Raw genomic sequence first — 22,774 nt, forward strand, 5'->3', positions numbered from 1 at the left:
TGCAACACTCGCATGTGATCGCACGAGCACAATAAGAGCATATGCGACTTACTCGTGCAACTGGGTTTACTGGTTGTTTTTGTTGTACGACAGCTGTTGCAACTGTGAAAGCCTCTGTGCGATCTTATGAGATGACTAGCGATTGATGCCTGTTGCAGCCTGTCGCACGACCAAAAGGTCGCAAATGGTCGTACGTCAATTGTGAAAGGGGCTTACGTTAAAACTGAGTTGTACCTGTATCAGTAGTCTTAACATTTATTGCCATTTTTATCATTAATGGTGTTATCATTACCATCATCATTACTACTATTTACGTTATAGTACATTATCATTATTATCATTATTATTATTATCATTATCTTTTTTACTTTTTTTTGCTGTCAACGTTGTAACCATTCATTTTGTATGCAATTGTGGAAATTGAATTCAATAGTTAAAACCAATCATAGCCATCGTACATTATTTCCAGTGGATAAATGAGTGTTAGGCGTGCCAATTAGTTTTACATGTCAGATAATCCTCTCTAACCTCCTCCAGGTATCAGAAAGTGTGATAGAAACAGTGGACAATATCTTAAATCTGGAAGACAGCACCTTCGAGACGACTGGCTCCCAAGAGACTTCATCAAACATACTGTCGACTATATCTACAATTACCGAAGCAATCCAAAGAACATCCCCCAACAACTTCACGTACAGGTATAGCAGTAGTCCAGATTGGACCATGGTGTTTGGAAGTTCCCTTTCCCTAAGTTAACAAAGAGGGCACATGACTCCCAATCTCTAATCAGCGCCAATCCACTCATCACGGTGTCACGCGCGTAAAACATTCCCCATAGACTTGTGTGTTAAAATGGCACTTAAGAAAAATTCATAAAAAAATAAATGTGAAATTAGAGGGTCGATTGTTTACTACCTTTGGATAGGATATATATCTGACATTCCATATCTGACCAGAGAAGGGTATCGTAGCCAGCTCATTTTAAAAATAAGTCGCCATTTATGAACATAACTATGATGGGATCAAATTCATCAACTGAAACAGTAAAATAGCCCCAATTCTTCCGCCAGTCAAAAAATAGTTCCAAATTATTGATATATCTTCCCAATTTGGACAAAGGAAGTTCAGTAGTTACCATTTCTAGAATCAGTGTTAGATTTTGAATCATATTCATACACTTTTGTCAATCAGCAATATCAAATTGAAAAAAAATCGAATGGGTTGGGTCGAATGAATATCTTTAGCCCTCCTGATGTAATTAGGCTCATGGCACCTCACTCCTCCCACCAAGTGGTGCCCTCTATGTTAACTTTGGGAAAGGGAACTTCCAAACACCAAGGTCCAATCTGGACTAATATAGCAGCCGACCCGAAAGCTTGGAAAGTTCTAGTCGGTGCCCCTGGTTGCACCTGAATGGAAGCATGAAGTCTTCCTTCTTTGTGGTCGTTCATTTGTCAAACTAACCTTCCCCTAGGCAAAATTAATTCTTTGGCACATATCTACGAGAGCCTTTGGATCCTCAACCAGTGAAATTCTTTTCCATAGGATGAAAAAACAAACACATGTCCAAATAAGCCATATCTGTTAATCCGGTTTTTCCTGCTACCTTTGGGATGGCAACCGGGGGGGGGGAGGGTTCACAAATGCAAAGAGTTACTAAAGATTTTTCGTAAGGAGGACGCAGTTCTGTACAACGCACCAATACCTTTGAAAACGCACGTCAAATCACAGTGGAGAACTGAGAGGCTTTTGTTAAAATTGGTGGGCCGGGACAGACGCCTCGTATCGTAACTCTGGATAACGACATATTTGCTATAATGATCGTCCGGTTCAAATATTCGGATGATCTGCTGTCCCGGACAACAACTTTCAACAAGAGCCTTGCAGCTCTCCATTGGTATTTGATCTGCATTTTCAAAGGGCTTGGTGCGTTGTAAAGTGCGGCCGCGTAGTAATTTCGAAAATTCCCTTATTATGGCTTAGAGTCGGATTTAAAATGTCCAGTTGTGGTCGAATAAAAGCCATAACCGCATTGGTCAAATTTGAATTTTAATTCATTAGTTTTTTCAGATCTATATACATTTTTCAACATACCAATAGAAAAAAAAGATGCACACATACAAATTAATTATGAACAAAAAAAATTATCTTACAATAGCAAATGTGCAGTATCAAGATAAATAACAATTTAGCTCACATCATATCCCCCAAAAAGAAATAAACATTTTAAAAATAAGAATAATTGATTGTGCTTATAAAAATAAGAGAAATGAAAAGAGGCCAGCTAAGAAGGCTTGACTGTATGTGGCTGATCTCTTAAAAAATATCAATTACATTACTTTAAAAAAACGCAAATATATACACAACAAAAAAGTAAGCCCCCCCCCCCTTTAAACAAACATCCATAATTTATGAACCAAAGCGAGTTTTTAATATATTTTTACATGAGCGTGTAGGTAATTTTATAAACTACCATCTGAGTAAATATTATGGACGCATTATATGTCATGCTTCAGTGAGCACCGCCAGAAGGCAAAATTGTCACTTTTCAAAAGTCACAAGCCAAATATCATGATTTTGATTCCCCTTTATTGGAAAAAATTCCACATTCACATCATGAAAAATAAATAGGCTTGTAAAAGGTACTTTCTAAAAGACGATACAAGTATTTTGGCTAAATTTCACGGTTGAATAAACACAAATTAAAATTTGCTATAATTTGATTTTTTACAAATTTCTATCGATAAAAATGATTGAATATAATGACAGTTATTTTGGGGAAGAGTATATTCAACAATATTCATCGTTTCACGGATCAATGAACATTTGATGAAAGCAAAAATTACGAATTTCAAATATCATAGGCAAGTATTTTTTCACTTTGGTAACTGAAATGATCTTTTTTCAACTTTTTTTTTGTTATGTTCATGAACAATTAACATGCTTCATTGATTCAAATGCGTTTAATTAAACATTCACGCTTAAATGAAGACGTGGAATGTGATTAGCTCTTTTTTACGTTATTGGAAAAAATGCAATTGCTAACTATGGATATCTGTCACAAACCTCCTTGCATAGTTCACTTGATTTGATTTTTGTAAACATTCCGATGTCTAATGCTTCAGTGAGCACACAATATTCGAAAATCATGCAAATGAGAAGAAAGTTTAAGGCCTTGGCCCCACTCTGTGCCGTATCGAATGATTATTTGGGTTTGCACGCCTTTTGGATAATATTAATCTAAGGCCATGTGCGAAGTTTCATTTTAAAAAATGTCGGCAGAAGTAACAAAAACCGTCCATGAAACAAACCCTCATTTCATTTTTGTTAAAATTTTGACTTCCTCTTTCATAGGTATTGTGTACACTATGGGTGCATATGTTTAAGAATAGGTGACCCCTTATTCATTATGGTGGAACATTTTTTCAAGGCTGTCTTTAGCAATGTCATTTGGCAGTTTATGTTTATTAACCTACGGGCAGAATCCTGTGCAAAAATAAAGTCGATATGTTTATTTATGGATGAGTGAGCATGCATCAAAGTGGGAAAAGGGGCATTTTCAATGTCACAGACACATTTTGAGGGGTACTAAAAAGTGAATATTGGGGGCAAATTTGGTTTCAAATGTTTTATCATCCATCAGTTTTATCACCACACACTTTCCGAACTTTTCACATTTTCATGGTTGAGCGAGCACTTAAAAAAACTTGGGAACTTGGGAATGTATTCTTTTCCTAACAGTTTCTCAGAATCAGTTGAATTTATGGACAAATCAGTGGTGAATCCAGACTATTAAAAATGGGGAGGGGCCGGGTAATTGGGGGAGCCACTAACATTTTCAAATTTAAACATGTTTCAGCAAGTTGTAGAGGATACTGCCATAAACCCCTATGATGATACGTCACAAAACATTGTGCTCACTCAACCATAAACATACGATATCCAAATTGTGTGTGAGGTGGCTAAATGATGGATAGTAAAACAGCATTAACACCAACAAATTCACCTAAAAACAACTTGTGCACAACTTTGTCTTTACACAATCTGAAAAATAACTCTTGTGACTTTCAAAAATGGTAATTTTTAATTTAATCTTTGATTACTCATTTTTTTTTACAAGTTCACACCTAGTTACCAATAATGCATTTAGCATTTCCATTTATTTGAAAGCAGGATAAAAGAGCATTGTAGATTAAATGCCTTGCTCACGGGCATAGCTGCCGCTGCCGGGGATCGAACCCCGGACTTTTTCATGTATAGCCAGGCGCCTTAGACCACTCGGCCACGGCACCTCCATGCATGACTGAACTGATTAATCTCATTTTTCCCCAGGAGTTGCTTAATGAGTGTAGAAAACCACCTACGAAATACCATATTTTAAAATTATTCCGTTTAAAAGTTACAGCAATTTGATTTAGGGGGACTTACTTTTTTATTGTGTATACATTAAATTGCACAGGAACTTAATTACTAGAATAGAGAGTATAGGGCAACTAAAGAGGGTGGTATCAGGGGCCCGTTTCATATAGAGTAACAACTGTTGTAACGTTACCATTATGGTAACTACCATGGTAACAGGGTACTCAGTTTTCGTTTAAGATGGCTTGGAAGACTGTTAGATGATAGTGAAGGTCCATGGAAAGATATTTCTCATTACTTTTATAATCGTATCGGTGGCTTAAATCTTTTGTTGCACTGTAATTATGATTATAATTTATTAGACTTTCGAAGTGTTCATATACCTGATTTTTATCCGGAAATCTTAAAAGCATGGAGTTATGTAAACAATAATACTACATGTGAAACTGGTTCTGTTAAAAACATGTATATTCACAAACAAGTGATATGGCATAATAAGAACATTGTTTGGAATAATAAGTCTTTGTTTTATGAAGATTGGTTCAATAGTGGGATTATTTATGTACAGGATCTTTTTGAGGAAGCACAGTTTGTTTCTATGGAAAAAATTCTAGCTCGCCTTACAACAAAGAAAGGCAAGCAGAATATGTTATTTGATTATGCAAAGTTAAAGAAAGCTATTCCAAAAGTGTGGTTAAAAGAGTTTTATACAAATATACAGACAGCGAATGATTTAAATTACTTTCTTGAAACTCCTACTTTTTTCATTGGAGAAAGGCTCGTTGCAGTGAGTGACATAAGTAGTAAACGTTTTTATAATCTGATTTGTTTAACACCGAATTATACGAATAAATGTTGTATCTTTTGGGAAAATATACTGCAGACTGATATTTACTGGTTTTCTGTGTTTAAAAGAAACTTGACATGTATAGGTGAGCTTCGTTTACGAGAATTTAATTTTAAACTTTTATACAATTTATTACCCGTTAGAAGTAATCTTTTTAAATGGGGTCTTGCTGACGATAAATATTGTCCGCACTGTCACGTAAAAGAAGACTTAATACACGCTTTTATTGAATGTGATTTGAACAAACAGTTCTTTTCTTTTGTTAAGAGTGTTGTTATGTATACTTTTAAAGTCAAAATTCATGTGAATACTTTTTGTTTACTAAAAATCAATACCGATGTAAACACAGATCTAACAATGACAGTCGCCTTTTGGTGTATACATAAAATGTTAAATGTATTGTGATGTTCAGTTTATTATGACATGTGTGATGAATTATGAATAAATCCCTCGTTTAGAGGTACAAAAAAAAAAACATGGTAACAGGGCTCAGCAGCCAATCAAAAGCAACATTACCATGGTAGTTGCCATAATGACGAAGTTACAACACTTGTAACTCTTTAGGAAACGGGCCCGAGGGGAGATAAATGTATGACCGGTTTTTTCAGCAAACGTAGAGGGCAGCAACACACAGCAGTTTTGCTATTAGGAAGGGCCACCCGATACAATGGAAGTGCGCGAACAATTTGGCAGTCATGCGAACGAAACCATGAACCGTTACAATACTCTCACGGAATAATAGCAAAATGGAGGCAAACTGATAAATTGTGAAAATACTATATTCAACTGATAGAAAAAAAATCAAACAGTGGAATAATAATACCACATAAAAAAGTCACTAAATTATTGTCTTATTTTTGTGTAAATCTTTAGTAAATCAGGATTAAATTCTGTAATAAATAAACCAGTCTGCTAATTTCATCGGGATTTAGCCAAGCTCATTTTCTGACCACTGAAATCCTCTCAGAGCACTTCTTTTTAGTAAATTGTAGAGTTGATTTATTTTTATTCCCTCTTTTTCATTATTTTTGCTTGAAAGTTTTTACATCAAATATCATGCTTAAAAGTATAAAATATTTGTCCTTGTATTTTTCCAAAAAATACTGCATGGTGATGCCAACGGTTTAATGACTTTGCATATCAATATGATAACAAGGATACGTGCGGTTGATACGTCTTCTGTGACCCCCCCCCCCCCCCGAAGACATAATGTATAAAGGTGCTCTTTTACAGACACCCATTTCATAATGTATTTATTGAACCTTTGATTTATTTTTCCTCTATTTTATGATTTACTCTCAAGAAATTTGAGCGTTCTATTTAGATTTTAAGTGCAATATATCAATGTTATGTATTATTATAATTCACTATTATTGTTTTAGTTATTGTTATTATTGATATATTATTTACATGTATTATCATTATTATTCTTATTATTATGATTATTGTTATTATATTATCAGTCCTTGTGAAAAATATTTGTAAAGTCTTCGAAATTCAAATTCTTCTTTACACCATTTTGCGGGAAGGGGATCTTTTTTCCTTGCTAGTAATTATGTTAATGGCAAAATTTCCGTAGGTAGTGATAATAAAATATGTACGACAAATGATCCTCGTGAGTGATGATAACATTTTTTTTTTTTTTTAAGTAGGGAACATTATGTATTTTGTGACAAGGATAGAGATCAAGTTTTGATGATACCTAGGCCCAATAACTTTTTCGAACTTACCCTTAGTAAGTCATTCGCACTATTCCTTATGCTCTTCTGTCATTTAAAATGAATTATTTTCACCTCTTGACATAAAGCGGATCAAACATTGTGCTAGCTGCCGTCAAAGTAGACAGGACCAGTTTTCCACTGAGGACAGCCATTGGTGGAGACGGGGATGACAAAGTCGATATTTCATCCAATGATCAGAATCCTGATAATATGGCCGGCGTAGCGTCAGTTCTACTGCCAGAAGCAATTCTACATTCAGTAGGCCTACAAGGTGTGTGTCCGTTGTCATTGGATTAGTTGAGAGCTTTGCAATAATTTTTACTGGGCTGCATGGACGATACGATAATTATAACGATATCCATCGTATTAAACAAGCTATCACTCAAAAAGGTTTTTTTGTGATGTCATCGCGCATGTACTGTTACGCTTATTTACGTCAAAATTTTGAATTTGCGATCAAGGCCAAAGGAATCAAATAAAGGATGCAAAATGATCTATAAGAAAAATAATTGACTTAGGGATTAAATTGCCTGGTACTGGTGAAATGTCAGCTTTATACTCGTTAATCTATTACTCTAGAAATACGATCACTGCCCTGGCCCGGTGGAATCGGTGCACAGGCACAGCCAAAGCTAGCTAGACTCTGGTCACTGCGCTATGGAGGCACAGGCAGCTGTAAGCACTGGCCCGGCGTAGACCGGGTGGGTGTTTCATAAAGCTGTTCGTAAGTTAAGAGCGACTTTAAGAACGACTGGTGATCATTTCTTATGGTATATGGTATATTATATAGCGATGGTTTAGCGCGTAAGAAAGGGTCACCAGTCGTTCTTAAAGTCGCTCTTAACTTACGAACAGCTTTATGAAACGGCCCCCAGGCATGCACACACACACACATACAGCTACAGGAGGTCTAAGGCTGCCTACATTAGTCAATGCAAAGCTGTATCTGGCATTTTCTGCCTTTATGCAAACATATTATCAAGTTACTAACTTGATAATATGAAGTTAGGCATACATATTGATGTTGTCCAGGGATCCGTTTCATAAAGCTGTTCGTATAAGTTAAGAGCGACTTTAAGAACGACTGGTGATCCTTTCTTACGCGCTAAACAATCGCCAATGGTCTGTACCATTTACCTAAAGAAAGGATCACCAGTCGTTCTTAAAGTCGCTCTTAACTTACGAGCAGCTTTACGAAACACCCACCAGGCCGGGTTATAAACGGTCTGCATTACATTTTAGAATTTTCATGCATCCGGTAAAAAAAGAAATCATGCGTCCCGTAAATCGAATTTACCGGACGCATGAAATTATCATGCATCCGGTAAATCATTAATTTTGGGGGTTTATATTTTATAAAACGAGTATGGCAGTTCCTTTGTGTTAACTTATTATTAAGTTAGGCATACATATTGATGTGCAGGGTTATAAACGGTCTGCAATACATTTTAGAATTTTCATGCGTCCGGTAAAAAAAAATAATCGTCCGGTAATTGTTTTCTTTGTTTTGTTTTTCCAGATGCATGGGAAATCTAAAATGTAATGCAGACCCTTCATAACTCTAAAAGCACGCGGTAACTTTGGCATTGTAGTATGAACCATGCCAAAGTTACCTTGTACAAACGGTACCTCCCGACCCACTCTTACCCATGCACTATTTGTATACCGACGCATGGCCAGCATACATCCGGTGAATTTGCCATGCGCCCCTTAATTACTTATGCATCACAAATTTACTGGATGCATGGCTAGCCATGCGTCGATAATTACTTATGAATGGTTGTAAAAAAATGGTTGGTCAAAAATTCCACCCTTCTTTAAAAAAAATGATACACAGGTTTGTGCATCGGTAGAAGGCCTACTAGAGAGCTTGAGGTAACTATGGGAACTAGTCTAAACCCACTCGACTGCGCCTCGTTTTAACAGTTCCATAGTTACCTTATGCTCAGAGAAGCTACTGATCCACTCACATCTGTGCATTATTTGTATATTAAGCATTTATCAATGTCAATCTCATAGACGCGTCATTGTCTTAATATACATGACTTGTGTTCTTAATTTGTGAGTGTAAGGGTGTTGGTGTGTGGGAGGGCTGATAGAGTTGGTGTATGGGAGGGCTGATAGAGTTGGTGTATGTATGTGGCGTTTGTGAGGATTCTGTTGTGTATGTACTTGTGTTATAGTCAAACATCTTCTTGAATAATCTAATTGTATGAATCAAGAGTGTGTGTTTATACCTCACCCTTTTCATCTGCATACAACACACATCATTGGTTTTTAATGAATCCGACTCTGTGTTTAATATCAAGGTGAAAGCGAGGCGGTATCCGTTAGCGTCTTTCTCATGAAGTCTCCAAAACTGTTCCAGGGTGAGAGCCAGTCTTCCTCAAGTTCTCCGGTGCTTAGAGGAACGGATAATCTGCAGCCTGAGACAATGTCAGTCGTTGCTTCCCCTATCCTGAGTGTGACCGTTGAGGGCGCTGATATCAAAGAACTTCCTGACAGTGAAGCAATTGTTTTTGAATTTCCCGTTAACATGGTATGCGATTACGCCCTCTAAACGGGTCGAGTGGAAATTTGTACAATGTTGTGTAAAACAAAAATGTTCGTGTAATATTAAAAGGAAAGGAATGCTTCATAAGAAATGTTATCACACTCAACCATGTGTGTTTCTATATTTTTTATATGATATTGGACAATCATATCCGTTAAAGTATAACTGTTTTAATTTTTACAAATTTACAAATTTGAACAGAAAAGTAATAAATTATATTTTAAAAAAGGACTTGTTCTATAATGTAATGCACAACAGTTTTTGTTTTGTATATTTATAGAAGGCTAGTTATTATTTTCTATTACATTTCTCGCCGTTTAAATATTTTGTTTAAAAGTATTCGTAAATTTTCGTTCCTTAATTTGCAACTCGGGAGTAGTAGACGGGTCAATATATGGTTTGACCCGGAACAATTGCAACAAATGATTTTTCAACTGTTTCTGGCAGTATTTGACCTCAGAAATAACATACTAAAAATCTACCAAAATCCGCATACAGGAAAGTAGTTATTTTAAGATGGCGTCCAAGATGGCCGCCATTCACTGAAAATGGATATAACTCACCCATTATCCACCCTAGAATCCTACTTGGGTTCATATTCCATGATCCAGTGGGTAAACGAATTTATTGATACAAGTTGGAGTGAATATTAGCACTCCAGGCTACCAGGAAAATCCAAGATGGCGCCCAAAATGGCTGTCGTGGGTAAAAATCCAATATTCATCTATCTCTTACTTAAGTGGCTTTAATTTGGTTTTTATTCGATGGTTTTAATGGTGAAGTGGTACATCGGGACAAGTTACAAGGACAACCAGTGATCTGGTGTGTCCAAAAATCCAAGATGGCTTCCAAAAATTGAGTTTAAAATGGCTGTTAATACTTTAAAAATGGACATAGTTTACTTAAAATCCACCAAGGAGATGTGATTTCGGTGTCCACACTATGGGTTCATTGTTAAAATAATACGTTTGGACTGGTTACATTGATATGCAGTTGTCCAGTTTGCCTAAAAAAATCCAAGAGGGTTTTCAAAAAAGGCATCTAAAACGACTCATCTTACTCAGTAATGGTCAGAGTTCTACAATATCTATCTGTAAGAAATAAGGTTAGTGTCTAAATTGTGGTATGAAGGGGTCAATAATACATTCGGACAAGTAACAAGGATAGTTAATATTCCATTTTGTCAAAGAATATCCATGGCGGATTCTAAAATTTCATCAAAATGGGTGCTGTTATGAAACAATATGATAACTTATCCCATTGCATTTAAATATAGGCACCAAGAATATTTCTCACAGGTAGATATTGTGAACTATGTCAATTTTTTTAAGTAACAGCAGTCACTTTAGAACCCATTTCTTGAAGCCAACTTGGATTTTAAGGCAAAATGGATAACTTCATATCATGGTTACCAGTCCCAAAGTATTTTTTTGACCCTTGAAACCCTAGTGTAGACACCAAAATAATATCACCAAGGTGTATTTATAATGCTCTATATCCACTTTTAAGTAACAACAGTAATTTAAGAGCCCCCATTTTTAAAGCCATCTTCGATTTTTGGACATACCTGACACCTGACTGTCATTTCAACTTAAACCCAATGTATTACTTGACCCTTTAAACTCTAGTGGAGACAGCAACATCATACCTCCTAGCTGTATTTCTAACAAACTATGTATACTTTTAAGTAACAACAGTCAATTTACACCCCATTTTTGAAGCCATATTGGAATTTGGACATACTAGATCACTGACTGTCATTGTAACTTGTCCTAATATATAATTTGACCCTTGAGACCATAGTTTAGACACCGAAATCGTATCTCACAGGCAGATATAAAATGATCTATGCCACTTTAAATATCAGCAGCCATTTAAGAATCATTTTTTGGAAGCCATATAGTATTTTTTGGTCATACCAGACCACTGACTGTCCTTAAAACTTGTCCTAATGGCTTGAAATCAGTGGTTTAGATAACAAAATCGCATCTCCCAGGCCAATATGAAATAAGCTATGTCCACTTTAAGTAACAGCAGTCAATTTAGAATCGATTTTTGGAAGCCAACTTAGATTTTTTGAAAAACCAGGCCACTGACTGTCCTTGTAACGTGCCCTAATGTATTAATTGACCCTTGAAACCAGTGGTTTAGACATCAAATCACATCTCCCAGGCCAAAATGAAATGAGCTATATCCGTTTTAAGTATTAGCAGCCATTTTTAGAAATAATTTTTGGAATCCATCGCGGATTTTGCACATATCAGACCACTGACTTTCCTTGAAAATTGTCCCAATGTATTATTTAACCCATTTAACCATGGTATAGACACAAAAATCATATTTCTGTATATTGAGCAAACTATGTCCGTTTTTTTCAAGTAGCAACAGCAATTTTAGACTCCATTTTTGGAAGCCATCTTGGATTTTTTAACATAATGGACCACTCACTGTTCTTGTAACTTATCCTAATGTCTTATTTAAGACACCAAAATCATGTCCTAGGCGGATATGAAATAAACTGTGTCCATTTTAATTATCAACAGGCATTTTAAACTCCATTTTTGGAAGCCATCATGGATATTTGGACACCATCTTGGATTTTTGGACACACCAGGCCACTGGCTGTCCTTGTAACTTGTTCCAATGTACTACTTCACCCTTTAAACCATTGAATAAAAAACAAATTAAAGCCACTTAGAAGAATTGTGGATTTTCAGCCTACGGCAGCCATTTTGGGCGCCATCTTGGATTTGCCAGGTATACTGGAGGGCGTATAATTCAGTCTAGCCTGTATCATAATTTTTTTACCCCCTAGACCATGATATATGAACCGAAATAGGATTCTAGGGTGGATAATGAGTCAGTTAAATCCATTCTAAGTGAATGGCGGCCATCTTAAAAATAACCACTTTCCCAGATGCGGATTTTGGTAGATTTTTAATATGTTATTCCTGAGGTCAAATAGTACAAAAAACCGTTAAAAATCATTTATTGCAATTTGTTCCGGGTAAGGGTATTTTTGGTCATATATTGACCCGTCTATAGTTTGAAAAGAGAAACCTGAGTCACAAAGGACGCGTCAAAGGAAATTATTCTTATGCTTTTGCACCCGGGCTCACTAAAGTATAAGGTCGAGGGAGTCTAGATCATTTGACATTTGTTTGTAATGTTATTTTTATATTGATTTTCAATACATATTTTTATCCATAATAGACTTTTGCTGAAGAGTTCAATGACCCCAAGATTATAGAAAACTGTGTGTATTGGAACGTCGAAGTGAATGAATGGTCGGAAGAAGGGTGTAGAACTGACAGCACTAATACTACCTTTACAAGCAGGGTGACATGTCGGTGTAATCATCTCACAAGCTTCGCCGTTCTCCTGGTATGCTCATGGTGATATTTACTTTTTATTATATCCTGTCTTATGTATGTCACACAGGGGCGGTGCCAAGGGAATTTTTTTCAAGTATTTTATAAAGGGGAGAGAAAAGCAAAGAAAGAAGAAAAAGGAGGAGAATAAAAAGAAGTCGGGGTTAAACGTTGCAATAACCCTTGCCCCCCCTCCTATAAATATTTATCGGTATTATTTGTATTTGTTTTGTTGTCATGTTCTTTAAATTATCGCTGTCCGCCTTTTTTATGCCAGGTTTTTTCAATTTTTCAGTTTCCAGATTTTCCCTTTCTGAATGCCTTGTAAGTCATTCATATTTGATTTTTTTTCCAAATATGTTGCGATATAATGGATATACGATTAAAATTGTGTTTTTAAGATTATCCATTTGATGTAATTTGACTGTAGGTCTACCTTGTTTGAAATGAACAAGAATAAATTCATTCAATTAATCAATCAATTATAAAAGACTATACGATATATTAAAGTTCAATTTGGTGATTCATTTGAAAAAAATGATATGAAGGTGCATTTGATACGTCATCTTGTTTCCTGAATGATAAAAATCATAATGATTATGATAAAAATTATAACAATAGCTCTTTTCTACTCAGGCTACACTTTAGTTTAATCTTATCTTCCACCGGGTCCTGCATAACCATGACAACATGTCAGGTGATTACCAATCACCCTTCTCATTCGCCAAATCGTGCTCCTGACGAAAAGGCAGGTTTTATTTTTCATGCCCGGGACTACTCTACCAGGGATCGAACCAGGGATCGAACCCACGACATGCTGTCCATGAGGCAGGCACTCTACCACCGAACCCCCATGCCAGGACGTCTATAAAAAATGAAGAAAAAAAAATTTCTGGCACACATATTAGATAAGGCACGGTATTACCAGGCAAGTTTTATACAGAATGCCTGTATTTCGACGCATCGTGCAGTCTGTTCTGATATTGCAGGTCAAATCATGCAGAATTTAAACACCAAATTCAATCAAAACACTTAAGGTAGTTAATAAAAACTCTTCTAGGTAATTAGACGTATCAATTCCATGTTCTTTTGCAGGATATCAAGGGAAGTGTTGAATCTCGAGTAATTGATCTGATCAGTCGCATTGGTTGCATTGCTTCAATTATCTGTCTTATTCTCACTCTTTTTATTCTTCTAGGTTTTAGGTAAGCATTGTGTTGATCTTGGTAACCCACATTTTAATGGTATCTAATTTACACTATCACTTTCAACTGTATCGCTATTTATAAATATCCATCGCTTATTTTTATTTATTTATTTATTCATGTTTTATTTATAACAAATGATAAAATAAGGTGGAGGGTAGTTCGGTTCAGTTATAAAACTGCTTTACAACGAAGCCCTCCCCTTTACAAACATAAAATAGAACATAAACATGATAATATATATAAATACAAGTGAAAATCAATATAAAAAGTTATAATCTATAAAATAAACATAAAAAAGAAAACAAATAAACAAAAAGGAAAGAATACTAGAAGATACTTTGTTATAATAAATGTTTGGCCAATAGGTAACCTCGTTTAAAAGAATTTATAGAATTTGTGGATTGAACTGAAAATGGGAGTTTATTAAATAGGGAGCTGCTTTATAAGAGAATGACTTTCTTTTGAATTCAGTTTTGGGGAATGGAATGTCATATCAAGGATTGGGATTTTTAAGGGCCTATGCAGGCGTGGTCTTAAACCACATATATTAATTTCCATATGGAAGTCTTCAAGCACGTTAGGCATTTTGAGATTATAGACATATTAGACCAAGTGACAAGTGGCATGGTTTGCTATATACACAAATTGTGAAATTATGCATTTCAGTTTAAATGTTTTGGGGGTTATCTTAGGTACACACACATAGCTGACGTATCGTATTGTTTGGAAAATTGAGAATCTGGCTATTGAATAGGAGTATACGCCCTTTCACAAGGTAAACAAAATCGTAACTTGACTGATGATTCCAGTGAAAAATAAGGCTGATGACAAATATTAGCACGTGCAAAACCAAACTAGAACATGATTAGAATCAATAACGCCTGCAATAATCATTACAATGATGACTCAAGATTCACGTGTAAAAGGCCCATAGAGACGTAAGTGGTGATTCAATTTCGGTAGTTCCCCTGGCTTTGCTGCAGTTACAGCAGCGAAACCGACTCCACACCGTCGACAATTTTACGTTTTTTACAATGCATATCAACCACTGGCGTAAATCTTTGAGTCACACCTACTGTTCAGGGGGATGAGCCGTGGTGTAGTGGTTCTGACCGTCGCCTTGTAAACAGAGGGTCGTGTGTTCGAATCCGACCGCGGTCTGGCGTCCTTTGGCAAGAGGTTAATCCACACTTTGCCACTCTCGACCCAGGTACTAAATGGGTACCTGGTAGGATGTGAAAGTCATTGTGGCTTGTCCAGTACAGTGTGCGCTTCACAGGCGACCGACAGGAATACTCCCAGGAAGTAGAGGATGTGCACACATGCATTGTGTGCGGGAATGATTGCCTTTTTTCCAAAGGTGACAATGACTTTCAGTGTGGGGGTAGAAAGTTATATACAAGTGAAAAATATTTCCCAAGAATTAAACTTCAAGGCAAGGTACTTATTTCTATAATATATCTGTAAACAAAGCGCTTAAACATGTCATTCCGATGTATTAAGCGCTATATAAAAGCGGATTATTATTATTCCACCCCCTGAACTTCGCCAGTTTCACCGTTGAGACAGTACCATAATGTAATCATTGACCTCTTTTACGTTGTCAGAAAACTGCGGAGGAAACAGCCCCAACAGATCCTCATTAATCTGACGTTTGCCCTTCTGGCCCTTTATATCACATTCGTCATTGGTATTGATCGTCCTAGCTGGAACATAGGGTGCACAATTGTTGCTATCCTGCTTCATTACTTCTGCCTTGCATCCCTCTCTTGGATGGGTGTAGAAGCATTCAGTATGTACATGTCCTTCGTCAGGGTTATGGACACCTACATCCCAAAGCTAATCTTGAAGTGCTGTCTCGTCGGGTGGGGTAAGTCTGGGTATTGTTTTATGATGGTTGTCAGCACCATTCCTTGTCGGGTAACCAGTAACATTTAGATACTAGTGTTTCTCATGACAATCAACAATCTTGATATTAGTCAACACTGACAGCTGTCAAAAGACAAATGTTATGAAACACAACATTTGCAGGGAAGGCGGGGTAAGTTGAGCCACCACCCCAAGGCCAATAATGAATGAGTCAGACATTGTAGTGATGTCATGTATTGATGACCCATTGCATAACTTTAACTCCACCACGTTGTTTTCAACTTTGAAACATAAAGTATTTTTTTTAGAGGGGAAAATACAAATTTCAGCCAAAAAGTAAAAAAGGGTGTGAAATAGATAAGTGTTTTTTACCCACACACGTCTTTAAACACAATAAAGACATAAGAACAACATTGTTAGTCCATTTACATGATGGATGCATAAGAAACGTGTGGATGTTAAAATATCGCATCAAGTTCGGACCAGGGTAAGTTGAGCCAGCCAACATGTAGCAAGTAGGGCCATGGTAATTCTTACGGTAATGAATATAAAACAAACAAACCTTAAAAAGCCATCGATGTGCAGGCAGAAAGGAGCAAATTCACACGACAATTCTTTTACTTTTAGAGGATGTTGGTATTTATAGAGAATTAGCAAGTGAAAGACTTTAAATAACAGATTTACATGCTGGTTCTTACCCCATACATTTTTACATAGTTTTTGTGGCTCAACTTACCCCAGAAGGTAGCTCAACTTACCCCACAGATGGGGCAAGTTGAGCCATTTGACTTTTTTTTTCCAAAGGTGACAATGACTTTCAGTGTGGGGGTAGAAAGTTATATACAGGTGAAAAATATTTCCCAAGAATCAAATTTCAAGGCAAGGTACTTATTTCTACAAGATTATTCGCCATAGTAATTATAACATGTAAAAAGCAATAAGAGTCACGACTTACCCACCTTCCCCTACTGTGGGTAGAGATGTGTATCAATCACATGTTTCTGTACGTCTTGGACCGATGTATAGGGTCACCATCCGAAATAATTAAAATATCAATGCAGATAAAATACATGCTAGATGGCTATCCATGACAGCAAGGTTTTGAGCCGGGAATGTTTCAAACGGAGTTAAGTATGACGTACAGTTGTGCTTAAATGCTGGCGGCACTTGGTTAATCTTATCAACTAATAAGCAGTAGTGCGCGCCCTCTTAACATGATTTAGCCAATGCGGTGATGTCTTTTCTACCGCACGCAAATGTGAATATAGGTGCGATTGTAAGTCACATAATTATTTTTTTTCAAGTTCTTATTGGGTTAATTTTTCATGTTTTGTGTAACAAATCACAAATATCCAATACAAGTAATCGAGAACAAGAAATAAAAAAGAACAAAATATATATATAATTAAAGCATACACATTGCTAGTATACTTTGTGAACAATACATCATTTCAACAAGAAATGGGCAAAAGTTGAAGCAGTCACTTTGTTTCTTCTACGTATTCATCACTATTAAGTTTTTGTGTAACACACCAAAGGGCTTTTTATTTATCGGTGACCATAGCCACGGCACATTTGTTATAAATTTTTAGTAGTAGTTCCTTTTTCTTGTAGTCCTTTCTTGTTGGTTATCAATTGTAGGAAATCCTTGGGGGTTTTTTAGTGTAAGGATTTTTTTTTTTTTTTTTATTGAAGGAATTGTAGATAATAAACATATCGAATACAAAATGTAGCTGGGATTTCGATCTTTCTTCTCTGTGACTTTACTATTGAAGTCTTATTGAGAATCTAATTTATTTTATTTATGATTATTTATTGAGAATCTGCTAGAATTATCACCGCCGTAATCGTTGAGGAATATTTATTTATTTATCTATTTATTTATTTGATTTTTTAGCTTACCCTCTGTTACATATTCTGGTAATTTCTCCTTAAGCACTAGTTTGAATTCTCTTTTACGTTCACCTTTTTTTCTAAATTATCTTTATATCAATGAATACAGGCTTCCCCATGGTAGTCGTCATAGCAACAGTTGCCGGCAAGTGGACTGCTTACCAAAACCTTAAATAGTAAGATTACATTTTAATCAGTCTGTCAAAGAGCATCACATTTTCTTTACAGCGATTTTGATGATACTTTAAAAAAAATATTTGATGATTATTTATTTTTGAAAAATGTACTATAACGTAATAAACAGTGGGGTTGAGAAGAATGGTTGAGATGCGGTGACTTGTGATTATTCTCAGAAAAATATATGGATTTGCTTGTCTCAATGAGATACTGAACGAAAATAAAAACAGGATTTTTATCTCACTTTTTGTATGTATGCTGTATGCTGTATTTATTTTAAATTGTCAGGCTTAAAATCACCATCATTTCACAAGCGTTCAGTCTTAATACTGATTGATAACGATGCCTAATGATTGTTGATAATGAAGATGGACGTCGACACAAAATTGGGGGGGGGGCAGGTTACACAGTAATTTGGCCCTAACATTCCAGATAAGGTAAGTAGTCGTGTTCTTCAACATATTTTCTCAAATGTTCTGTTTTTCTATCATTAAAATAGCATGGCATCGTAGATTCGAGATTATAGCACAGTGTTTCGTTTTATGATGCGCAGAATGTTTTTTCCTAATGATTTACCCTGGTCGTTAAAGGACAAGTTCACCCCAACAAAAAGTTGATTTGAATAAAAGAAAAAAATCCAACAAGCAAAACACTAAAAATTTCATCGAAATCGGATGTAAAATAAGAAAGTTATGACATTTTAAAGCTTCGCTTAATTTCACAAAACAGTTATATGCACATCCTGGCTGATATGCAAATGAGGAGACTATGACGTCATCCACTCACTATTTCATTTGTATTTTATTATATGAAATATGAAATATTCTAATTTTCTCCTCATTGTCAAGTGATACAACTATTAATTCCTCCCTGAACATGTTGCATTAGAATTGTTTAATATTATATATTTCAGTCAAGTTGGTCCTTATTGTCAAATCTATACAAAAAAAATTAAATATTGTATAATTCGAACAATAAAAAACAAAATAAATTGTGAGTGTTGAAAATCATCGACTGACTCACCTAGTTGTGCATATCACTGTTTTGTGAATAATAAGTGAAACTTTAAAGTGTCATAACTTCTTTATTTTACATCCGATTTTGATGAAATTTTCAGTACTATGCTAGTTTTTTTTTCTCTATTTATTCAAGTCAGCATTTTCCTGGGGTAGACTTGACCTTTAAACAACCAAAACTCTCCTGGATGACTTGACCACGTGGATTAATGACCGCACACCCTATTCCACAGTACAGTGGTTAACGAATACATGTATTTGAAAGGCGCACTCTGAGTAGAATATTGCTCTTAGGAACTGTTACTTGTTTTGTTAAAAAAACAAATCATGTTATCATTGTACTTCCAGTTGCTTTATTTCACCTGGACCCTCATTGTACTTTGGGATGATTCTTCCAATTGGTGTGATCCTGGCCTTCAATAGCATCATCTTTACTATCGTCATCTACAAGCTAACCTGTGGAAGAAAGACCTTTGCTGCTACAAACACAGGGATGTCTAAGAAAGAAACCATGGCCAAGACAAGGGAAGAAGCCACCCGTCGGGCTCAAAACGTTGTTGCAATCGGAACACTGCTTGGTCTCACATGGTCATTTGGCTTCCTGGCTGTAGGTAATGGTCGCGTGGCATTCAATGCCCTGTTCGCCATATTCAATTCTCTTCAAGGAGTCTTTGTCTTCTTTCTGTTTGGAATCAGACAACCGGAAGTGAAAGACAAACTGAGGGCAGCTCGGAGGCGTTTGCTGCATGGTGTTAGATCTGCGCGTAGAGGTTCTGATTTCTGGAGCTCATCTTTTGACGGTCCCACTACCTCTCGACCATCTGTCATTTCCATCGTCTCCCAGGCTCCCAGATCTACCAATGAACCACAGCATGCGGTACGCTCAGAACAAGGACCTGCTGCAAATTTTGAGTCATCGGACACCTTTTTGTAGAGTATGATGCCCATCATTGATGGGTGAAGTACGTGTATGACTCATCAAGTTTGATCTATTAATTAAGTGTAATATTACGCATTTTAATTTCTCTCTAGATAGACAATCCACACAGCTACTCTTTTTCATACAAAAAAGCTAAGAGAAGGGGAAGGGAAAATGAAAAAATTTCACATTTTTGTTACATCTAATATATGGTATGTCAAAACTTATCCAGAAGTTAGCTTTTATTTACAAAATCGACATTTTCACTTTAGGCTCGCTCGCAACTTTTAAGAAATATTGTCGAATACGCCATATTGTGCCTCTAAGAATTGTTTTCTCATTAGGACAATCCAAGTCGAAGTCAAGCACAAGTTCTGTCCATGAATTGAATGAAAATTTAAGCTGTATCAAAGTTATGCACACATTATTGAATAACGGGGTGTGAATTAAAAAAAATGGACCGTCGAATTTATATTTTCTCGAAGCGCAAAGGGAAGGACCACGAGGGAAAAGCTGGTCTGCACAGTATCTACTAGAGTAGAAAGCCTTGGTGAATTTTTCATGTTGGCATGTTGCATGTAGATTTTTCTTAAATCAACATTGTCATTAAAGTCTTATTCATATAAAAAGATCCAACCTATAAACAAACAGAAATATATGTTACAACTTTTTTTTTTTTTTTTGGGGGGGGCAGAATTCCCAATTGATTACAGATTTTATCAGAGTTAAATTTGGAGTCATTACCATTTAAGTATTTAAATGCTGCCCGTATCGTCACCATGTCCCCCAAGAGGAATCACATAACCCCCATTCTCAAATCTCTTCACTGGTTACCCGTTGCACAGCGCATTACATTTAAAATCCTACTACTTGTTTTCCATTCTATTCACAGAACTGCACCTCAATACAACTCTTCTTTGATTACTCCATACAATCCCTCTCGCAACCTTAGGTCTTCTAGTTCTTTCTTACTCGCTGTACCACAATCTCATAATTCATGGGGGGGTCGATCATTTCAACATGCTGGGCCTTTCCTATGGAATAAACTGCCAATAGAAATCCGCAATATTTCTTGTCTCACCACTTTCAAAAGTTCTCTTAAAACCTGGTTATTCACGCAAGCTTTTAGGTAATTGTTATTCTACCCCTCTTTTTAGTAGGTTTTCTTTCTTCCTTCCTTTCTTTTTCTTTTTCCTTTTCTTTTCTTTTCTTTTCTTTATTGCGCCATGAGCATCTTTTTATGATGGATACCGGCGCATTACAAATGTTCATATTATTATTATTATTATTAAGTAAAACAGTGTACAACAGGCGACATCCATTTGAATTCAAACTCATCTGTACTATAAAATCAACAAACACGAACACAAGTTACTCAACAAGATACGACGTGGTTTTGTGTACTTGTAGCTGTTATTGATGTTTACAGTTCAGTTATGAAGGTAATACTGCACGATCTATATAAAAATATAGTAACACCTCGTATTATTTCTAAATTACGATAAAACCTTTTTTGAAGCAAAAAGTTGAGGTAAATTAAAATTAGATGTAAAAGATCATCCCCAACATGCGTAGCTCGTATGTGATTGTAAACAAACCATCACAAACACACATTGCTTGCTCGCCTTGGCTGAGAGAGTAGATGCACGTGTTGCACAGCTCTCAATCGGCATTTTGGATGGTTTGTTTACAATCACATACGAGCTACGCATGTTGGGGATGATTTATCATAACTTAATCACAAATACAATAGACAAATGACCTACCAATGTAAAGCTTAGAATCTCCTCTTTCATCTGATATTACTAAGATTATTCCCCATTCACGCATGAGTGAGCAAAGACAATTTTAAAAAAGGATAACAAAAACTCATTTGGCGGGGGGTATCTGAATTTCAAAAAGAAAATCACATGCCTAAAAAGTTCAATATCTGCTCTTTTATTTGATACCTTAATCACAAAAAAGGTCAAAAAGTAAAAAAGTTCTGTTCCCTCGAAACGATGCTTGTATTTCCATAATTTCATAAAATAAACTTGTTTTCACTGGTTTCCCACAGAAGCTATCGAATGGTTAACAAAAGACTTAATGCATGACTGATCGTCAACAAAACGGAGTGTCAAGTGAGTTTGAACTGTAGCCTGTAGAACCTCTTAATTTTATGAAATTAAGGAAATTCAAGCCTTATTTCAAATAACCAGAACTTTGTTATTTCTTGACCATTTTCTGTAATTGAGGTATCAAATTAAAGAGTAGATTTTGAGCTTTTTAAAAATGTGGTTTTCTTTTTTGAAACGTAGATACAGCCCGCCAAATGACTTTTTGGTAGCCCCTCTTCAAATTGTTTTTGCTTACTTATGCGTGAATGAGAAATAATCTAAGTAATTGCAGATGAAAAAAGGAGATTCTAAGCTTTACAATGGTAGGTCATTTGTCTATTGTATTTGTGATTAAGTTATGATAAATCATCGAGAAATCTCGGTTTCGTTTTTTGTGGGACGCACTGTATAGTGACTGCATTTTGAGTGCTGATTTATTCATTCAACTTTGAACTAGAAAATCAGCACTCAAAATGCAGTCACTATACAATGACATTAGGTGCTAAATTAGCACTTCATTTTTTAGAGTGTTGGCTTTTTAAAGAAGAAAATTTTCAAATGTTGTACATAATATACACGCATCCTTTGTTACTTCAGTTGTTTCAATTGTATCAAATACACATAATTTTGTTCATATTGTTAAACACAGTAATAAAGCTGATATAAATAGTACAATAAAAAAGAATGAAGCAATAAAAAAAAGAACATTTAACCATTATGCAACCATTCATTAACCATACTCCG

At 35.8% G+C, this 22,774-nt stretch overlaps 1 protein-coding gene across 1 annotated transcript in view; it reads left to right on the forward strand.

Annotated features, from left to right (window-relative positions):
- Window positions 1-20,080, forward strand: part of LOC129274759 (deleted in malignant brain tumors 1 protein-like) — a 72,853-nt gene extending 52,773 nt beyond the window's left edge. The window contains exons 15-22 of the mRNA XM_064108511.1: window positions 538-698; window positions 7,014-7,198; window positions 9,237-9,466; window positions 12,695-12,865; window positions 13,948-14,057; window positions 15,668-15,930; window positions 17,932-17,998; window positions 19,364-20,080. Coding sequence (XP_063964581.1) covers window positions 538-698; window positions 7,014-7,198; window positions 9,237-9,466; window positions 12,695-12,865; window positions 13,948-14,057; window positions 15,668-15,930; window positions 17,932-17,998; window positions 19,364-19,949 — 1,773 coding nt within the window. The 3' untranslated portion in view covers window positions 19,950-20,080. The remainder of the gene's footprint in view (window positions 1-537; window positions 699-7,013; window positions 7,199-9,236; window positions 9,467-12,694; window positions 12,866-13,947; window positions 14,058-15,667; window positions 15,931-17,931; window positions 17,999-19,363) is intronic.
- The last annotated feature ends 2,694 nt before the right edge of the window (window positions 20,081-22,774 follow it).

This window comes from Lytechinus pictus, chromosome 13, assembly GCF_037042905.1.
Source record: "Lytechinus pictus isolate F3 Inbred chromosome 13, Lp3.0, whole genome shotgun sequence".
Lineage (NCBI taxonomy): Eukaryota > Metazoa > Echinodermata > Echinoidea > Temnopleuroida > Toxopneustidae > Lytechinus > Lytechinus pictus.